Source organism: Anguilla rostrata, chromosome 14 (genome assembly GCF_018555375.3).
Source record: "Anguilla rostrata isolate EN2019 chromosome 14, ASM1855537v3, whole genome shotgun sequence".
Lineage (NCBI taxonomy): Eukaryota > Metazoa > Chordata > Actinopteri > Anguilliformes > Anguillidae > Anguilla > Anguilla rostrata.
In genome coordinates this window covers 28,810,998-28,828,817 of record NC_057946.1, presented here as the reverse complement: position 1 = coordinate 28,828,817, position 17,820 = coordinate 28,810,998, and the positions used below count along the sequence as shown (strand labels likewise).

At 46.0% G+C, this 17,820-nt stretch overlaps 1 protein-coding gene across 1 annotated transcript; it reads right to left on the bottom strand.

Moving 5' to 3' along the window:
- Positions 1 to 2,977: 2,977 nt before the first annotated feature.
- On the bottom strand, positions 2,978 to 17,525 carry odf2a (outer dense fiber of sperm tails 2a). The gene is made up of 19 exons (XM_064308219.1): positions 17,368 to 17,525; positions 16,509 to 16,628; positions 15,229 to 15,357; positions 14,813 to 14,989; positions 13,577 to 13,764; positions 11,862 to 11,991; positions 11,294 to 11,425; positions 11,126 to 11,200; positions 10,596 to 10,667; positions 10,093 to 10,209; positions 9,311 to 9,496; positions 8,673 to 8,823; positions 7,765 to 7,839; positions 7,360 to 7,478; positions 6,553 to 6,816; positions 5,783 to 5,883; positions 5,108 to 5,270; positions 4,604 to 4,729; positions 2,978 to 4,173 (listed from the first exon to the last, which is right to left on the bottom strand). Exons 1-19 carry the CDS (start codon positions 17,368 to 17,370, stop codon positions 4,000 to 4,002), a joined length of 2,502 nt encoding a protein of 833 aa, XP_064164289.1. The 5' UTR covers positions 17,371 to 17,525; the 3' UTR covers positions 2,978 to 3,999.
- Positions 17,526 to 17,820: the final 295 nt, after the last annotated feature.

Below are 17,820 nucleotides of genomic sequence, written 5' to 3'. Positions count from 1 at the left end.
AAAAAAACAAGTATTTAATATGTTTAGAGAATTCTTATGAACTTCCAGTATGTCCTCGTCTCCAGAAAAAGAGAGGTAACTGTGAAGAAGATAGCAACATTTTGGCAAATTAATCCAAACTAAAACAATAATGTTTAAATGGACTGCGTGAGATAGGCCTATTCATCAATAATCTGCTCTGCATGTTCGGTAGGCTGTCATAACATTTATCTGAGTGCAGTTAGATGATAAATAAAAATGCACACATTCAGACAATTTGCACGCCTGGTCAGTACATCTGAATTACATGACCGAATTTGTAATTAATTTTTATTGTCGGTGTATGTAGGCTATTAACCAACTCCACCAATTTGAGGTTGGGAGGAAGCCCTTTTTTCAATACCAGGTGTAAATTGTGGATTTTGATACTGACGCCGCAGAAGGTAAAACTGACTTTACATTTCAGTAAATCTATCCTCTTGGAAATACAGCATAGTTTCAGATTATACCAATCATAATGATAATGAACTAAATTGCAATTTCTAATAAATAAAACTACATCATAACATGCATTAACTTACACCCCAAAGGTGGCCTATACTGGAAGCGATTTTGCTTTTCCTGAACGTTTACGTCCATTATGCAAATTAAAGGTTTAATGCAATATAGTCTGATTCGTGGTGTGCCATGAAAGGATTCCATCCAAGATAATGCAACATAAATCAATAAAATGCTGAAAGATAAACAGCAGAGGCACGTGGGAGCTGTGCATTCATCGTTTGGGGGTACGGATCCGGATGTTAGATCGGTCGGGCAGAATCCCCTGCGTCTCAGCAGCGCTCACGTGCTCTGGAATGTGCTGAGGATAAATCCGTTCAGGAGTTCCAGATTCCGAAATTAAGCTTCACGAGCGCACGAAAGCCTTCTGGCACCCCTCGCGTCTAGCTGAAAACAATTTATGGGTCCCTGCAAGAGCTCTGACTCACAGAGGAAGAATTGAAAGGCCTCAGCAAATTCTATAAGAGAGCCATTTGGTAGCTCAAATTGATAGGCCTCCTGGTCGAAAATTCAATATTTTCCAGCAGTTTATTATAACAAAAATAATTTGTGGAAATAATAGGTATGAATAAATCATAAATTCAAATAATTATGACTAAGATTATGTTAACCCAATTAGTTTTGGTCCTCATTTTGACTGTTTGCATTTTAGCCTCATTTTCATTGTTTCATTTCAAATTCAGTGTGCTGAAATCCAGCCAAAACAAAAACAAAATGGCGTCACTCTCCAAATATCTACAGACTGCACTACAGTATATATATTTATTTATATTTGTCTTTGTTGTTTCATTTGTTCAGCCTGAAAAATTTTTTTTTTTAAAGAGTTTGATTGGCAGTTACACAAGAGGACTCAGACCTCTTTCACAGGATCAGACAATAAAGAACCCCCCCTTAGAAAATAACCTTTTACCATTGGGCATTAGTAACAGGTTTATACTGTATGTCACCACTTTGGAGAAAAACACAATGTACATCACAGTGCATTCATATTGTTTATTAAATACTTAACCAGGAAATTTTACTCATGTACAGTATGTATAATACATTTAGTTTTACACTGTAAAATGAAAAATGGTCAACCAGTAAAAAAGTCTACAGTTACTGAGAAATTGAGCTGTTTCTAAAAAAAGAAACTTTTTTTGTGCCTTAGATAGCACATTATCAGCAAATGTGTGCAACTATGTAGATAGCAGCTTAAGATTGCTCAGCAGCAACCATGGATTGTATTTATAGGTCTTTCCAATTGCCCTATCACCCTTCATCCAAAATGGAAGACTTGAAGTCACACTGTCTGAAATGTACATAACCAGCCATTTGTCTGCTGAAGCAGGTACAATGCTTTCAAAGAATAAATGTATTTCACAGAAAGCTATTAGGGAATGTCTTAGAAGATCTGCATGGGAATCTGTTGTAGATGGATGATTTTGAAGAATATTTTGGAAAATAAAATCCTAGGTATCTGGCAACACCTGCGGTTGTATAGGAAAATACACTCTGCCAGCAATAAGACTAGCACACCATGGGGGTGTCAACACTGAGCACAAGAGATTAGACTGGACTGGACATGTGACCGCTTCACGGTTGTTTTGCACAGAAATATTCCATTAATAACGCTGGGTATTAACTAAGGCCCTTTCATTTAAAAAGCACACTGACTGCAATAGGAGTTAACCTTAAACTTCTGGTTACAAGCCCAGGGCCCGAATAACAATAACTTAACATCCAGCTGCCACAATACATAAATCAAAGAAACAACTACTGAAATAGCATGGTGTTTTAAGTTCCATATTTTAATATTCCACGTTCATGTCTGTCCACCATATTTCCAGGTAATGTGCTCACATGGGATTGGAATTCTGGAACCTCGGCATCAGGAGAGATCTCTGGACTGCGACAGAATCATCAAGACTGGGCGACAGTGATGTCACAGAGGACAGCTTCAGCCTAACCAATCCAACAACATACGTACCCTCCAATGAATATCAATACCAGTCTTTAGAGTGATCAGATACTCAGTGTTCTTAGCACTCGGCAAATACTCAGCATTATTAACTTCTGTCTCTACCATTGAAGCCAATGCATTTGAATCTGATACATCATTAATATTTATGAAGGGGCGTGACCAAGTAGAATGCAAAGGGTGTTCTGTAATAGGGCACCAGAACCTTCTGTTACAAACTGGAACCTTCTGTTGTTGAATAGCTGACAGGATGGAATGAACAGAGGAGCAGAATGTCTGTCACACCTCTGGCTGTACCTTATATATCTCACCATGTCAGTGGGTGAACCAAAGCAAAGCAGCCATTTTAAACATCAAAGAGAATTATTACTTTTTAAAGTAGGTTCATACTTCACAGACGGTATTGAGCTTTTATGAATGAATTACACCCCCGAAGGTCATCAAGAAGCAACTAAAATATATTTAATTTAGGACACAAGCTTTAATTATTGAAACTTACTTTATTGCATTTAAATTCATTTTTCTAAATAAATTCTATGTACTGTAACTAGAATATCTCAATAAAAATCTCATGTAATTAAATTGAAGCACAGAAACAGTGACAGTCATTATCTTCGACATGTAGCTTTGCGGATACTGCGTTCGTATTACAGTACTGAACCTCCTTCTTTTTTTTCAAACATAAATCAACAACTTAAGTCAAAGCTTGAATATTTAAAAGCAAAACCATAGATACTGCAAATATAAATAATGAACCTGAATTTATGTCAATGGTATCAAAACAGATAGCACCCGTGGAGGACTTCCACACAGCACAGACCCCTGTAGGGCTTTGGAAATCCTTCCATAATAGCACACTTTTATAATACCATGGAAGGTTTTACATCTTTTTAAAAAAGACCCTATAAATTGCTTTCAAGAACACTGCGATAAATAAATAAATAAAATGATTTCAAATTAAATCATGATAAAAAAAGGTTATATGTCTTTCTCAAAAGTCTGTAAACGTAATTTTTATACTCGTATAATTGTAAGTACTTCATGTATAACTGGGATGGACTAAACACAGCACAGCAGGGGTCCTCAAACCCAGCCCTGGGGAGCTGCAGAGTTCACTGGTTTCGCTGGTACTCGCTACTTAGTCCATCAGACCAAAGCAGTCGATTACACAGCTAACTCACCTCCCCTGGTTTCCTGGATCTGAATTTATTGCTGATTTCTAAGGTGAAAATACCAAAACCAGCCACCCTACTCTCTAGGCCCGGGACTGAGGAAACCTGCTGTATAGCACATAGTATAAATAAAGTCAAGCTAGAGAGGGAGAGTAACAGTGCCATACAGGGTTTGGTATGAATATGTCTTTGAAAGAGATGGTGGCTGAAGGGGCGGAGCCTGGTCAGACTGGGGAGGGGGCTCGCAGGGGTGGAGCTGGTGAGGGGCGGAGCCTGGTCAGACTGGGGAGGGGGCTCGCAGGGGTGGAGTTGGTGAGGGGCGGAGCCTGGTCAGACTGGGGAGGGGGCTCGCAGGGCGGAGCTGGTGAGGGCGGAGTCTCCGAACACGTGTGCGTAGGAGGCCTTGAGGAACTGGACGTAGCTCTGCAGGCTGCGGTTGGTGCTGTCCGACTGCTCCAGCCGATCTCTCACGTCCTGCAGCCGGCTCTGGAACCGCCTCTCCGCCTGGGGCGAGGGAGGGGGGAGGGGGGGGGAGGGGGATAGACAAGCATATATGAGGACATGCACAGGCCATTCAGCCCATCAATACATGCCATGTACCCACAAGAGTAGATAGACAGGCATGTTCAGTGACTGATAGTGCTTTAAAATTTTAATAACTTTTTAACCTTTCTAAAACTACTACTGACCATGCAGGTTTACGTATATGTATACACGCGTGCGTGAGTGAGTGTGTGTGTGTGAGACAGTGTGTGTGTGTGTGTGTGTGAGTGTGTGTGTGTGTGTGTGTATATGAGTGTGTATGAGTGTGTGTGTGTGTGTGTGTGTGTGTGTGTGTGTGTGTGTGCGTCTGAAAGTGTGTGTGTGTGTGTGTGTGTGTGTGTGTGCGTCTGAAAGTGTGTGTGTGTGTGAGTGTGCAGGTAACCATGCTCACATCCTCCTTGTCCCGGCGCAGCTGGTTCAGGTCGGTTTTGGTTCGGCTCAGCTGAGTCTCCAGCTCCAGGACCTTGGACTGGGCGGTGCGCTCCTTAGAGGTGGCCCGTTCCCGCGTCTGCGCCACCTGTCAGAACCAGAACCAGAACCGGAACTGGGCTCAGGGTCAGCCCGTGCCCATAACCCCCCACCAGGCCTAGCACACATTACATCATCTCTCCCGTCAACCAATCCCCATTCACCGGCCCAGTCAGGCAAAAGCATGGCACTACACAAGGAACATTTGGAAAAAATACTGTACATGGGATATATTTAAAAATATATACGAATACCAAAAGGATATTTGTATGAGTATGCTAACCCATGAGGATGTTAAGAATATGTAAACTAATGTCACATTCATAGATGCCATTTTTAATCATAATAATAATAACACGGCCACCAGTAAATGCTGGAATATTGGCGCGGTATCGGGTGAAATTCCCGGCGGCTCCGACGCACGCACCTGGCGCCGCGCGTCGTCCAGCGCCTCCTCCAGCTGGCGCACCAGGGCGCCGCACTCGCGCGACTTCTCCTCCAGCCGCAGCTGGTGCTCGCGGACGGCGTCCTCGCGCTTGGAGACCACCAGCACCAGGTCTCTGTTCTGCGCGCTCGCCTCGCTCAGCTTCCTGCTCGGGAATGAAAACAGGAAGGAGGAAGCAACTGCCGTGCGTCATTCAGAGATAAATAAAATATATACTATAAATAAATTCATATATACTCTGTGGGGTACTGGCACAGTCCTCTAACAGCCAACTGGCTTTCTAAAAAAGTGGGAAACAAGCTTCAAGGTTACAGCTCCTGCCCAGAAATTATAAGAAATGTCATTGGCTGTGCCAGACTGCTCCAGCATTTTCTGCCTACAAAATGTGCTTTATCTGATTGGCTGAAATGCTGGATGTAAATGCCTGCTGGCAGAGAAACAGACCGTGGGTGCTGTGTGGGAACTGCAGCCATTTTGTAGGAAGCTCAGCTATGTGACTGATCGTTGTTCGAGTGGCGCAGGAAGTAACTGGCTGCTATGTAGTGAGTGGTGTGGCAATATGCTGGCAGAGGCGCAGGATGGTATTGGCTGAGGTGCGTGTAGCGCAGGATGTGATTGGCTGAGGTGTGGGAAGCGCAGGATGTGATTGGCTGTTACCGTTCCAGACTCTCCACTTGGTGCTGCAGCTGCTTGTTCTCCTCCTGCAGCGCCAGATTCTTCCCCCGGGACGCGTCCAGCTGCACCCCCTGCTGCTCCACCTGTGGGCCACCGCCACGACACCTTTCACACACCGTCTCATTTTAACAAAACGTATTAGCTTCTAAAATGCAGATAATGTACCCTGCTGGATGCTTAGGGCCCACAGCCACACATATACGTTAAAAACGCACAGAGAAACACTGACATAAACTAGAAACATACACACTCACACTCACATGCAATAAAAACACACACTGACACACTAAGAACACACTGACATACTCTACAAACACAAGCAAACACTAACATACACTAAAAGCACATACTCGCAATGACACACACACACTAGCATAAACTAAAAACACGCACACTCGCACCAACATACATTAAAAACACACAGTGACATACACTGCACACACACACAGTGACATACATTATACACACACACACACTGACATACACTATACACACACACACAGTGACATACACTATACACACACAGTGACATACACTATACACACACACACACTGACATACACTATACACACACACACAGTGACATACCCTATACACACACACACACTGACATACACTATACACACACACAGTGACATACACACACACACACACACAGTGACATACACCATACACACACACACACAGGAGGGGTGTGGCCCAGCAGTGTGTCTCACGGCTGGGGGGGTGGGGTGGGGGGGCGGTGTTCGGACCTTGAGCCGCAGCTCGGCGAGGGCTCTGCTGTGCTCGGCGAGCCGCCTCTCCTGCTCGCGCTCGAGGGCCTGCTCCTCCCGCAGCTGCAGCTCCGCCCTCTTCAGCGCCTCCGGCAGCGGCTCCAGCTCCCGCAGGCGGCCCAGCAGCCCCGCCCGCACCGCCTCCACCTCCCGCCCCACCTCCCCCCGCAGGGACTCCGCCTCCTGCCCCGCCCGCTCCAGCTGCAGCCTGTAGTCATCCGCGTCCGTCCGGGCCTTCTGCACCTGGGGGAGAGAGAGACGGGCGCTGCTCACGCTGCTCATACTGGGAAACCTGCTCATACTGGTGTGTGTGTGTGTGTGGGTGAGTGTGTTTGTGTGTGTGTGTGTGTGTGTGTGTGTGTGTGTGTGTGTGTGTGGTGTGAGTGTGTGTGGTGTTGTGTGTGTGTGTGTGTGTGTGTGTGTGTGTGTGTGTGTGTGTGTGTTGTGTGTGTGTGTGTGTGTGTGTGTGTGTGTGTGTGTGGTGTGTGTGTGTGTGTGTGTGTGTGTGTGTGTGTGTGTGGTGTGTGTCTGTGTGTGTGTTGGTGTGGTGTGTGTGTGTGTGTGTGTGTGTGTGTGTGTGTGGTGTGTGGGGTGTGTGTGTGTGTGTGTTGTGTGTGGGTGGTGTGTGTTTGTGTGTTTGTGTGGTGTGTGTGGTGTGTTGTTTGTGTGTTCAGTGTGTGTGTGGGTGCGCTTGTGTGTGTGTGTGTGTGGCGTGCGTGTGTGTGTGTGTGTGTGTGTGTGTGTGTGTGCGTGTATTTCCGTGCATTTCAGTGTGTGTTTGGGTACCTGGCTCTTGTAGCTCTCCAGAAGGCTCTCATACTGTTTGACTGAGCTCTTCACCTGCTGCAGCTCAGACTGAGACAGAGACAGCTTCTCCTCTACTGCTGACTGAGTGGCCTGTGGAGGAGAGGAGAGAGGAAGGGGAGGGAGAGAGAGGGGAGAGGAGAGAGGAGAGGGGAGAGGAGAGAGGAGAGTGAGAGAGAGAGAGAGAGTGAGATAGAGAGAGAGAGAAAGTGAGAGAGGAGATTTCTGTAGGCGAATGACCCACACACACACACACACACACACATATCAGATAGCTTCTGGTTCATTCACACAGTCGTAGTCGTTTTGGGTAGGGGACGAGGGGATGGACAGTGCAGCTGACAGGGTTTAGGGTCAGCGGGGGTCAGAGCAGGTGGGGCCAACGCCCTTCAGGCTCGCTCAGTCGAGGGCGTGCTTCGGAGGTGAGGGCGTGGAGCCGGTCCAGAGCCCCTCTCCGACTGGCGCTCCACCACCTCAGCCTGCTCCCCCAGGTCGACACCGGTGCTCAGAGACGAGATGCACAGCGCAGACATGCATCATCGTCATCATTATCATCGTCATCATCTTCATTATCATCTCATCATCATCACACACCATCATCTCAATTCAACATCGCATGCACACGATTATCATCATCATCATCATCATTCATCATCTCATCATCTCATCTATCATCATCGCATCATCATCATCACCATCATCGTCATCATCATCATCATCATCATCATCAAATTTATTTTTCAATCACTTGTTCATTGCAGAAACTTGCTTTATAATTTTACCTTACACTTGATCAGTGTGATCATGACTCATCTCCTATATACACATGCAGCTTTCAGTATTGTTGAGCAGATGAAAAACATCCACCACATACCCTACTTCCATTAGTTTCCACTGTGTATCTTTCCATTTCCATGCAATCAGTCATTTTATTGATCTCCCTCTGACTGCCAAGCCAAATACACGCAGTATCTGTCTGTCTTGTATAGATCCATGATATAACAGCTTAATGATTTTGACATGGAAGTCTACATCCATGTCTAAATCACTGAGATGTTAAGCAATCCAGTGTTAAATAACCACTGAATTGCAGCCCGTAGTAGGACTTGGACAAAGGTGCATAAGGTTAAGCAGATCACAAAAGCGGGCCTCAACCACAGGGTGGCCATTTTAGGGGGCCCGGAAATGGAATGGAAGGGCCTTAATGACCCAGAATGCTCTGTCACAACAATCATTAGGACAAGCTTTGCAATGCACACTGGAAAGTGTAGTTCTCTAATGTGCCGAATGGTGGTAATTGGCTGGATGGTCTTGCAGGTGCAGCCCTGGAACTCGCCTGTTCAGAACGGTCACTTCCACCTCCAGCCGGCTCCTCTCCTGTGCTTCCTGAGCATGGCGGTTTTGGAAGGCCTCTGCTGTAGCCAGGGCGTCGGCCAGGTGGGCCTCCTACAAAGGGGTGGGGATAGAGGGGGCGGAGTCAGGGGGGCAGGGTACAAGGTGTCATTCTCATCACCAGCAATCAGCAGCTTTAGCCCTTCTCAAAATTATCACCATTATTATGATGACACATATTATTATTACTGTTGCTCTTCATTTAACATTTATTGTCATTTAAAATGTATTAAGTCTTCTCTTTAATACATCCAAAGCTTCGTACAGAGCATGTCACTGGAGCTGAGTTCTGTGTATAATAGTCCAGTAACAACACCCTACTCCCCACCGCCTGACAGAGACTGAATACACATACTGCTACACTTTCATATTTTGCAATGTATTTACAAAGGAGACATACTGCTGTGGAAACAACTTAGCAATCTATTTTCCTAAAACTGCAGATATTTACAGCAGTGGTGCATTTCATTTCTGTAAGGGGCACCCTCTGACACCCCAACCCCATCTCACCTCACCCCACCCCACCCCTCCCCTCCCTCACCTTCTGCAGCAGCTGCGCAGTCAGCTGTCCGGCTGCGTCCTCGCTGCGCTCCGCCCGCTCTCTCTGCACGCGCGTCGACCGCTTCAGGGCCTCCTTGTCGCCGTCGCCCCGTTGCCTCAGCTGCCGCAGCTGCGCGTGCAGCTGGTCCGCCTCGCCCTGCCGCTGCACCACCGCGCGCTCCAGTTTCTGTGGGGGAGAGCGTCGCTGACATTGCTAATGTGCAAACGCGCGAATGCATAAATGTGTACAAACGGACAAGTGCAGTGACAGATTTTAATGCACAAATGCAGTAGTACACACACATTCAAGTGCATTAACATGCAAACATCCACAAACATCCTCACACAAACATGCTAATGCACAAACACACAAACATGCTGACGCACAGACACACAAACATGCTGACGCATAAACACACAAACATGCTGACGCACAGACACACAAACAGGCACAAACACACAAACACGCTAATGGACAAACACACAAACATGCTAATGCACAGACACACAAACATGCTGATGCACAGACACACAAACAGGCACAAACACACAAACATGCTAATGGACAAACACACAAACATGCTAATGGACAAACACACAAACATGCTAATGCACAGACACACAAACAGGCACAAACACACAAACATGATAATGGACAAACACACAAACATGCTGACGCACAAACACACAAACATGCTGACGCACAAACACACAAACATGCTGACGCATAAAACACAAACAGGCACAAACACACAAACGCAGAGCGGGGGGTATTTGGGGTACCCGAATCTGGACGGCCAGGCGGTTGTTCTCGGCCTCTTTGCTGCGCAGCTGGCCCTGCAGGTGGGCGCGTGTGGACTCCAGCGCTTTGGACAGCTCTGCTGTGGTCCTCGCGTTCTCCTGCAGGGGGCGCACACTCGCAGTCAGTAAAAGAGTAAAGCTTCTTAATGAATTACATTTCCCAATGATAAAGTGAAGATGTGCAGCACAGATATGAGTTTGGGGATAGATGTGTCCAATGAGTGATGTGAGTTTATACATAGTATAGATGTGAGTGCAGTGTGTATTTGTGTTGTGCAATATGAGTAGTGTATATGTGGTGTATATAGGATTGAGCAGGGTGGGCAAGGAGGGCCGCGTCTGATTCTGGATTTCAGGCCAACTTAATTATTTAAATCCAGCAAATCATTTATATGACCTGAAATTTTAGCAGCATTTACTGATTCAGGAATGACAGTGGAATAGCGTGCATGTGTGTGTGTATGTGTGTGTGTGCGTGCGTGTACCTTTTCAGTCTCCAGGAACACTGTGAGCTGATTCAGCTCCTTCTCTCTGTCCTGCAACCTCACCACCAGCAGCTAAAACACAGTATAACAAGCCAGACACACACACACACACACACACACACACACAGACATACCACAGTGAACCCTGATGTGTCCATTAAAGGGACAGTTTACCCTAAAATGAAATTGAAGAATGTTTCCTACTTACTCAGAGTAAACTCTTTTGATGCACTTCACCTTGACACAACAGACCTCTATAGACCCCTATTTTATTTGTGCTCAATGCACCGAAAATGTATATTTAAAAACTTAACAGCAAGTCTCTTTCCAAATATAATGCCATGTTTTTTTGTAGACATTCATTCATGAACATTCATAAGATCCTCCTAACTGTAATGTTTCAGCTTCAATGGTTGCAAAATAACTTGTAATAGTAAGAAAACAGAGTTGACCACCTGCTTAGTCAATAGAATATATGAATAAAAATCTAGGATATACAGATGTGAAAGGTGAAAGGTGAAAGGTCATACTGTGTTCTCTGCCTCTGTGTCTGCCAGCTTCTTCAGGATGACGTCCTTCTGCTCCGACAGCCGCAACGCCTCGACCTGTCAGCAGGAATTCAGTCAGACTGAGCCGAGCCCTACACCCTTGCAGTGTTAGAAAGTGCTCCCCCTGCAGGCCAGGAGGGTGTACTGTACCTCGCGCCCGTGCTGCTCCTTCAGGAGATGGCGCAGTGCGCGGTTCGTTTCCTCGAAGGTCTCCAACTTCTGCAGCAGGAGCTCCTTCTGATGGGACAGCTGTGTGGAGTCCGTCCCTGATAACTGCCTCTCCTGGGGGGGTACAGGGGGGGACACACCATTCAGCCTCAACCCCACCCATCTGGTCTCCCTTAGCAAAACTGGGGAGTGAGGCTTCATGAACCTCATAGTGGGTGGAGGTATTCTATGATTGGCCACATACCAATAAAAATATACATACATATCCTATATGTCTTTTCGCCAAGTACAAAGTAATTAATATTGTTGTGTTTTATTGGAAAAGGTTTATAAAAATGTACATATTCCTCTGGCTATGGGCCTCTTCCTAATGCATAAAAAATTCATAACAGTACTAAGCGTAATATAATAAAGAATCAATAAAAACAACTATTAAAACTCTCCTCTGCTGCCCCAAAGCCGAAGTTCCTGGAGGTCACTGTTAAAAGCTGTCGTCATGGCGATCTCGCCCTGCCTAGCTCCCTAGCTCCGCCCCCCATTGGTGACTCACAGTCCTCACCCTGCCCACGGCCTCCCGCAGGGCGGAGACCTGCCTGGAGGCCGCCGCCCCGTCCACCTCCACTTCCAGCAGCTTCCTCAAGAGGGCGTCCTTCTCCTGCACCAGGGCCTCCTTCTCCAGCCTGCGGTCAAGGGTGAGGCCAAAGAGGGGCGCGGTAAACAGGGGGTGGGGGTTAACATGGGGCGTTGTCTCTATCAAATTCTGTCACACTGACAACTAAAAAAATGGGGCGGACGTGGAGAGGTTCGCAGATGGCTGCGATCAATATTCAATATATCACTATTTTATGACATCCCTAACATGCACTCCTACGGGGCATTTAACATAGGGCGTGGCCTGTGTGATACACAGTCAGTATGGGGCGTGGCCAATGTGAGACAGGGCCAACATGCAGTGGAGAAATGTAGGACCACATTGGCCACCACATATTGACCCATAGTAGCACACCAGCCATTATCTTTGGATTTCCTAATATAGTATTTGTACTTCTTCCCTGATGGAAAGGTGACTTTAGGGGGGAGGTGGGTGCGGGGATCGAAATAACCCGCACCTACCCGCCAACAGACAACGCTGACTCCTGCTGCTGACCATGGATAGCGTCAGCAGGACCAGGACAAACTTCAGCACCCCTGCTCCCCACTCAAGCCGGGACAGCTCCATGAGGGCCAATTATTGAATCAGGCAGCCAATCATCTAAAGGCCAGAGGAAGACCAGAAGCCTATTCAGATAATTAGCTGCCTCCCTACAGCAACCCCTCAGACTCCCACAGCTTTTTTTCTCAGAACCCTCTCACATTTTTGCCCCAGATACAGCAAGTGAGTCCAGCTATCCCAGCAGCCAAGACAGCACAGCTTCCAACACTGACCTCTGACCTTCCTACTTCAGCCTTGTCCCCTTTCTGCTTGGGAGATTTATAAAAAAATTATTTTCATAAAAGCTTTATTAAAATAATTTATTTCTTCCCCACTACAACTCCATCTTGCCAAATATAAATATTTTTTCTTCATTATGGTGAGAATTCTTCTGTCATTAACTGTAGAGGTCTTCCTTGGCCTACCAGGCCCTTTGCGCTTGCTGAGCTCACCAGCGCTCTCTTTTCTCTCAATGACATTTCAAACAGTCTAAGGTTTAGCCTATGTCTCTAACTGCTTTTTTCTTATTTCTCTGCCTCATAATGACTAATGACCTTGGCACAACTCTGGTCCTCATATTGACAGACACTAATAACAGATTCCAAAGGCAATTTAATACTTAGAATCAAGACTAGATACTAAAAGCTCTCCTATGCAGCCAATAAGGAAGCTATTGAAAAGACCTGACTCATCAGAAACTCCTGTGAAACCAAAATGTATAAAAATACCCTTTAAAAAAAGCTGAGAATGTGGACTTTAACCATATATAAATAGTTTGATTACAAATCTAAAACTGTGGAGTTAAATCAAATCAATAGAAAATGTGTCTTTATCCAAAACATTATGGAGCTCACTGTATATCTACAAACACACAAATGCGTAGGTGCACACAAGTGTCGGTGCATGAAAGTGTTTTAACTGTAAACCCATTTTTGGTATTGGTGAACGGGGAAGAGGCATGGTTTACATGGGCGTGGCCAACTGGAATCCAGACAGAAGATACTTCCCGCCTTTGCATGCAGTGAGATCACATGCCAATCAGACTTCTCCACCAATGGGATGGGGAGCTGTACCTGCTGTAGTCGGTCTCCTCCTGCATCTTCTCCATGGAGAGGCGGAGCCTGGAGTTCTCGCGCTCCGTCACCTCCAGCTCCTTGGTGACCTCGGCCAGCTCCTCCTCCTGCTCGGCGATGAGGCGCTGGGACGCATTCAGCTGCTCGGACTGCCGCTCCAAGAGCTGCTCCTTCTTCTGCAGCTTCACCTGCAAACACACACCTTTTACACACTGCGCACACACACTGTGTATACGCACACAGACCTTATATGCACTGTATACATCCAACATATAGGCACACACAGGCCGTATACACACTGTATACCAACACTCACTCACACCCATGCAAGTTGCCAGAGAGAATTTGTGACTATTTCCCGTAATAACTAAAGAATGCAGAGAAGAAGGCCATACTCCATAATAAAAACATGTCACACATCTGATTTCTCAGATGAAAGCTCCAAGACTCACAGAAATTCATAGTCATGTATGGATGTTGCTTTAGAAACTGTAAAACCTAATTTATTTGTTTAAATGTGGAGAGCCACTGATAACAAAGGGCTATTTCCATCCCTGAGCTAATCTGCTGTTGTTCCTGGTAATAGGCTAGCGTCCATTTAGGCTCAATCATAAGAGCACTCAGAGCGGCCTGACCCCGCCCTGCTGAACGCACTGTCTCATCCACCCAGACATCTGCAGCTTCGGCACTTTTTACTGCACCGTCAGGCCTTCCTGTTAACCCCTTAAACGCCCATCTGAACGCGGGAAGTGTTCAGATCTCATTGCGTGATCTCGTGAGAGGGCTAGCTCGATTTGCGTCTGCTCACTCCCACATAACTTGGCTCGATTTGAGTGTGTTCACTCCCACACAACTTGGCTCGATTTGAGTGTGTTCACTCCCACACAAACTGCACCTACCCCAGCGCTCCTGCCTGTGTAGGAAGTGGGTAGGACTCAACTGAGACTGATTTCATTTGACAAAGGTAATGTAGAGGACGGCTTTACCAATGACAAGAGCAGACTCGCAGGTACTGAGACGTGCCATAAGAGAACCATGGTGACGTGACTGTGATAGGGTGACCATGGTGAGGTGACCGTGATAGGGTAACCATGGTGATATGACTGTGATAGGGTGACCATGGTGAGGTGACCGTGATAGGGTGACCATGGTAACGTGACCGTAATAGAGTGACCACAGGGAAACTGACCATGGTGGGAAGACTGAAAGTTTATGACTGCAGGGCGTCTGACTGACCTCGCTCTTCAGGGAGCTGACCTCGGTCATCAGGCTGTCAATCTTCCTCTCGTACTGGTTGATCCTGCCCTGTAGCACCTCCCCCTCCTCAGTGGAGAGGTCAGACAATCGCAGCGCAGCTGATTGGGCGGGTTCTGGCTCTGGCACTGGCGTGATCTCCAGCCGGTGCGTTGGACCCTGCCGCACAGAGAGAGCGTTTTCCCGCCTCGTTCGCCAGCCCCGCCCACTCCACGCAGGAATGGAGACCTACACTTAACTTCAAAAAGCCTAATCGAGTTACCAACAACCTTTCTGCCTTCTCCACAGCCTTTTTTTTTTTTTTACAGAATAATGAAAAGACAAATGAACAGAAGAAACAAAGCCAGAAATCCACTGGGAATGTGAATGGGGCGGCGGGGGGGCTCACTTGGCCTTACCTCCCACTTGTACAGGGCATCGCGAGTGGAGGTCTTGCCGGGAGGGACCCAGGGCACGCGCGTCTTCACTTGCGCGGTGGGCCGAAGATTCCCCGCCTCCGCCCGCATCTTCGGCTCCTGGACGCTCTTCTGCGCAAGGAAACACCGCTCTGCTTTAATTAACTTAACCTTTTTAATCAGACGGGCACGTGAGCGGGCCGATTCTCCCGACGACGTCAGTAATCCGTCGGAGGATTGTAACGAGATTTCCGTCGAACGGACACAAAAGCGCACAAACGTGCACACAGTCTACTGAACCTTGCTCCTGTAAATTACCGTCAATGTCCATGGCAATGACAATTAAAGTATCAGGAGCAATTAAATAAATATTATTATACACACCTAATTATAATAATGACATTATAATTATAATAATTTCTGACAGGCTGGGTTTTTGTTCCCATCAATTACCCTGGCTGAATTAATTCACTTATTACTAAAATGAGTTCACTCACAGATCAGAACATTAGGTCAGAGGTTTTCAAACTCAATCCTTGCGACCCACTGTGTATGCTGGTTTTCGTCCCTACTATAATGCCACCCACTGAGTTCTAATGAGCTGTTGACTGTTCACAAAGTCTACTGAAGGATGATTTACCCACTTAAGATCCCATTATGTCAGAAATAACTGCGTATGTCATGAAGAATAAATACACCACATTCACAGCCCAGTAATTTTAAGCAGTCAGCAACTAAAGCTTTAATTTACTGTAATGTGCTATGTGACAAATGATCCATTAGAAAGAGATTACATCTTTTAATTGAGACTGACAGGTGAAATTATTGTGGTTTCCGTTTAGGTGCTATGGTTGTCACACAAACTAAATTACTAGTGAAAAATGACAGAACAATTGGCAATGACCCAAACCTGCATTATGATGGAAAGCACCCAAACGTGTGCACTTAAATACATTTTTTCAGCGAACTTATTTAGATATTGGCTATGTTCGTGCTAAACAACCACTTCAAAAAATCTTTAGTACAAACGCAAGTGCTGTCCTTTTCATTTACAACTATGTCAAAACCAGGTTGAAAACTGTTGCATTGGATCTTAAAGAGACACAAATCAGTTATCAGCTGTCATTCTTGAGCTTATCAGTAAATGTAGCTAAAATGTCACATCACTGATTATTAGGATAATTAAATAATTAAGAGCAGATTTTGGCATGAAATCCAGAAATCGATAGGACCCTCTTTGCACATCCGTCCTAAACAACACTTTTACAGATGACCTGACTGACCTGTGGCGTCCTGGCGGAGCCGCTCTTCTGGCATTTCTTCACGTGCACGTGCACAGGCGTGCTCTCCGCCACGTGCACGTGTATCGGCGGTGAGGAGGATGGCGTCTTCATCGCTCTTCTCTGTCACAGAAAAGAGGAAGACTTGGAAAGCATGGCAAATCTCCTCTACTCTTTTCACGTGCTTCCCCCTATTCTATTTTAGCGTTTTATACCGTACTTTTGATAATTCAGATAATGTGTAGACGTGAAGTAGTAAACAGTGTAATGTATACTGCCAGAGAGTGCACATGGCTTGCGTATCATACCTTCTACTTGTCTGCGGTCATGTTACACAGCATTACTATTCCTATGTAAAACGAACCCGCATATTGGCTACACTCCCAAGTGCAGGGGACGGAAGTTATCTGCTACCAATCTACAGCGACCCAGTCAGTCAGCCGCCAACCTAATAGCTAGAAACTGTTAATTGCACTTGACAACATCGATAATATTTATTTTCCTGACGTTGGCTGTAGTTAGGCAGCTAAGTTATCCAATGCCAGTGACACATTCAAGGGAAAATCAGCTGGAAATATGGAAGTTAGAGTTTCAAAGACAAGGATCTAACTTGGTATTTTGCAAACCAGCTACCATCATAGAGAATAATCTATCTATGGATTATCCAAACTATAGTTAACTACCTATAATTAGTGCTACTTACTTTCGATCGTAGCTAGGTAGACTACAGGCTATCTAACGAGCAACAGTTAGCCAGTTGCAAGGGCATTCAATGCATAGGTCGTCTGCGTGCAACTGGTTGCAACAACATTCTCCCTAACAAAGCTGGCAAGCCAGAAGCTGATAAAAGGTCTCATCTTACCATGTGAAATCGAAAAGGGTAAGTTTTCAAAATGATTTACTTAAAATGTTAATGTTTTGCATCATCGCCGGGGGGCAGACAGCCCTTTCAGAGCTTTTCTTCCGGACACACTCCTCTTCGGCATTCCACTGGCTCGTTCAAAACTCTAAGTGACGTCACGGGTCTGTGATTGGCAGAAACGTCTGACCCAGAACGCCTTGCTCCTGGTTGCCCCTGGCAACGGGGGCAACCATGTTACCGTAGAAACCAAGCCAAACATTAAATTGGGTAGCAGGTCGGCAAGGATACGCTTGTCGGTAGCATGGATGCGGGCAACGCGTTCTCGGTTATAAGTCTGTTTATTGTGTACATAAAAAGTTGTGTGCATGGTAACCCCTTCCTTGGCTGCAATCACCACAATACAGTGGCTACAGTCAGTCATAGACCATTTTTATATATCTAACCTTGAGTGTG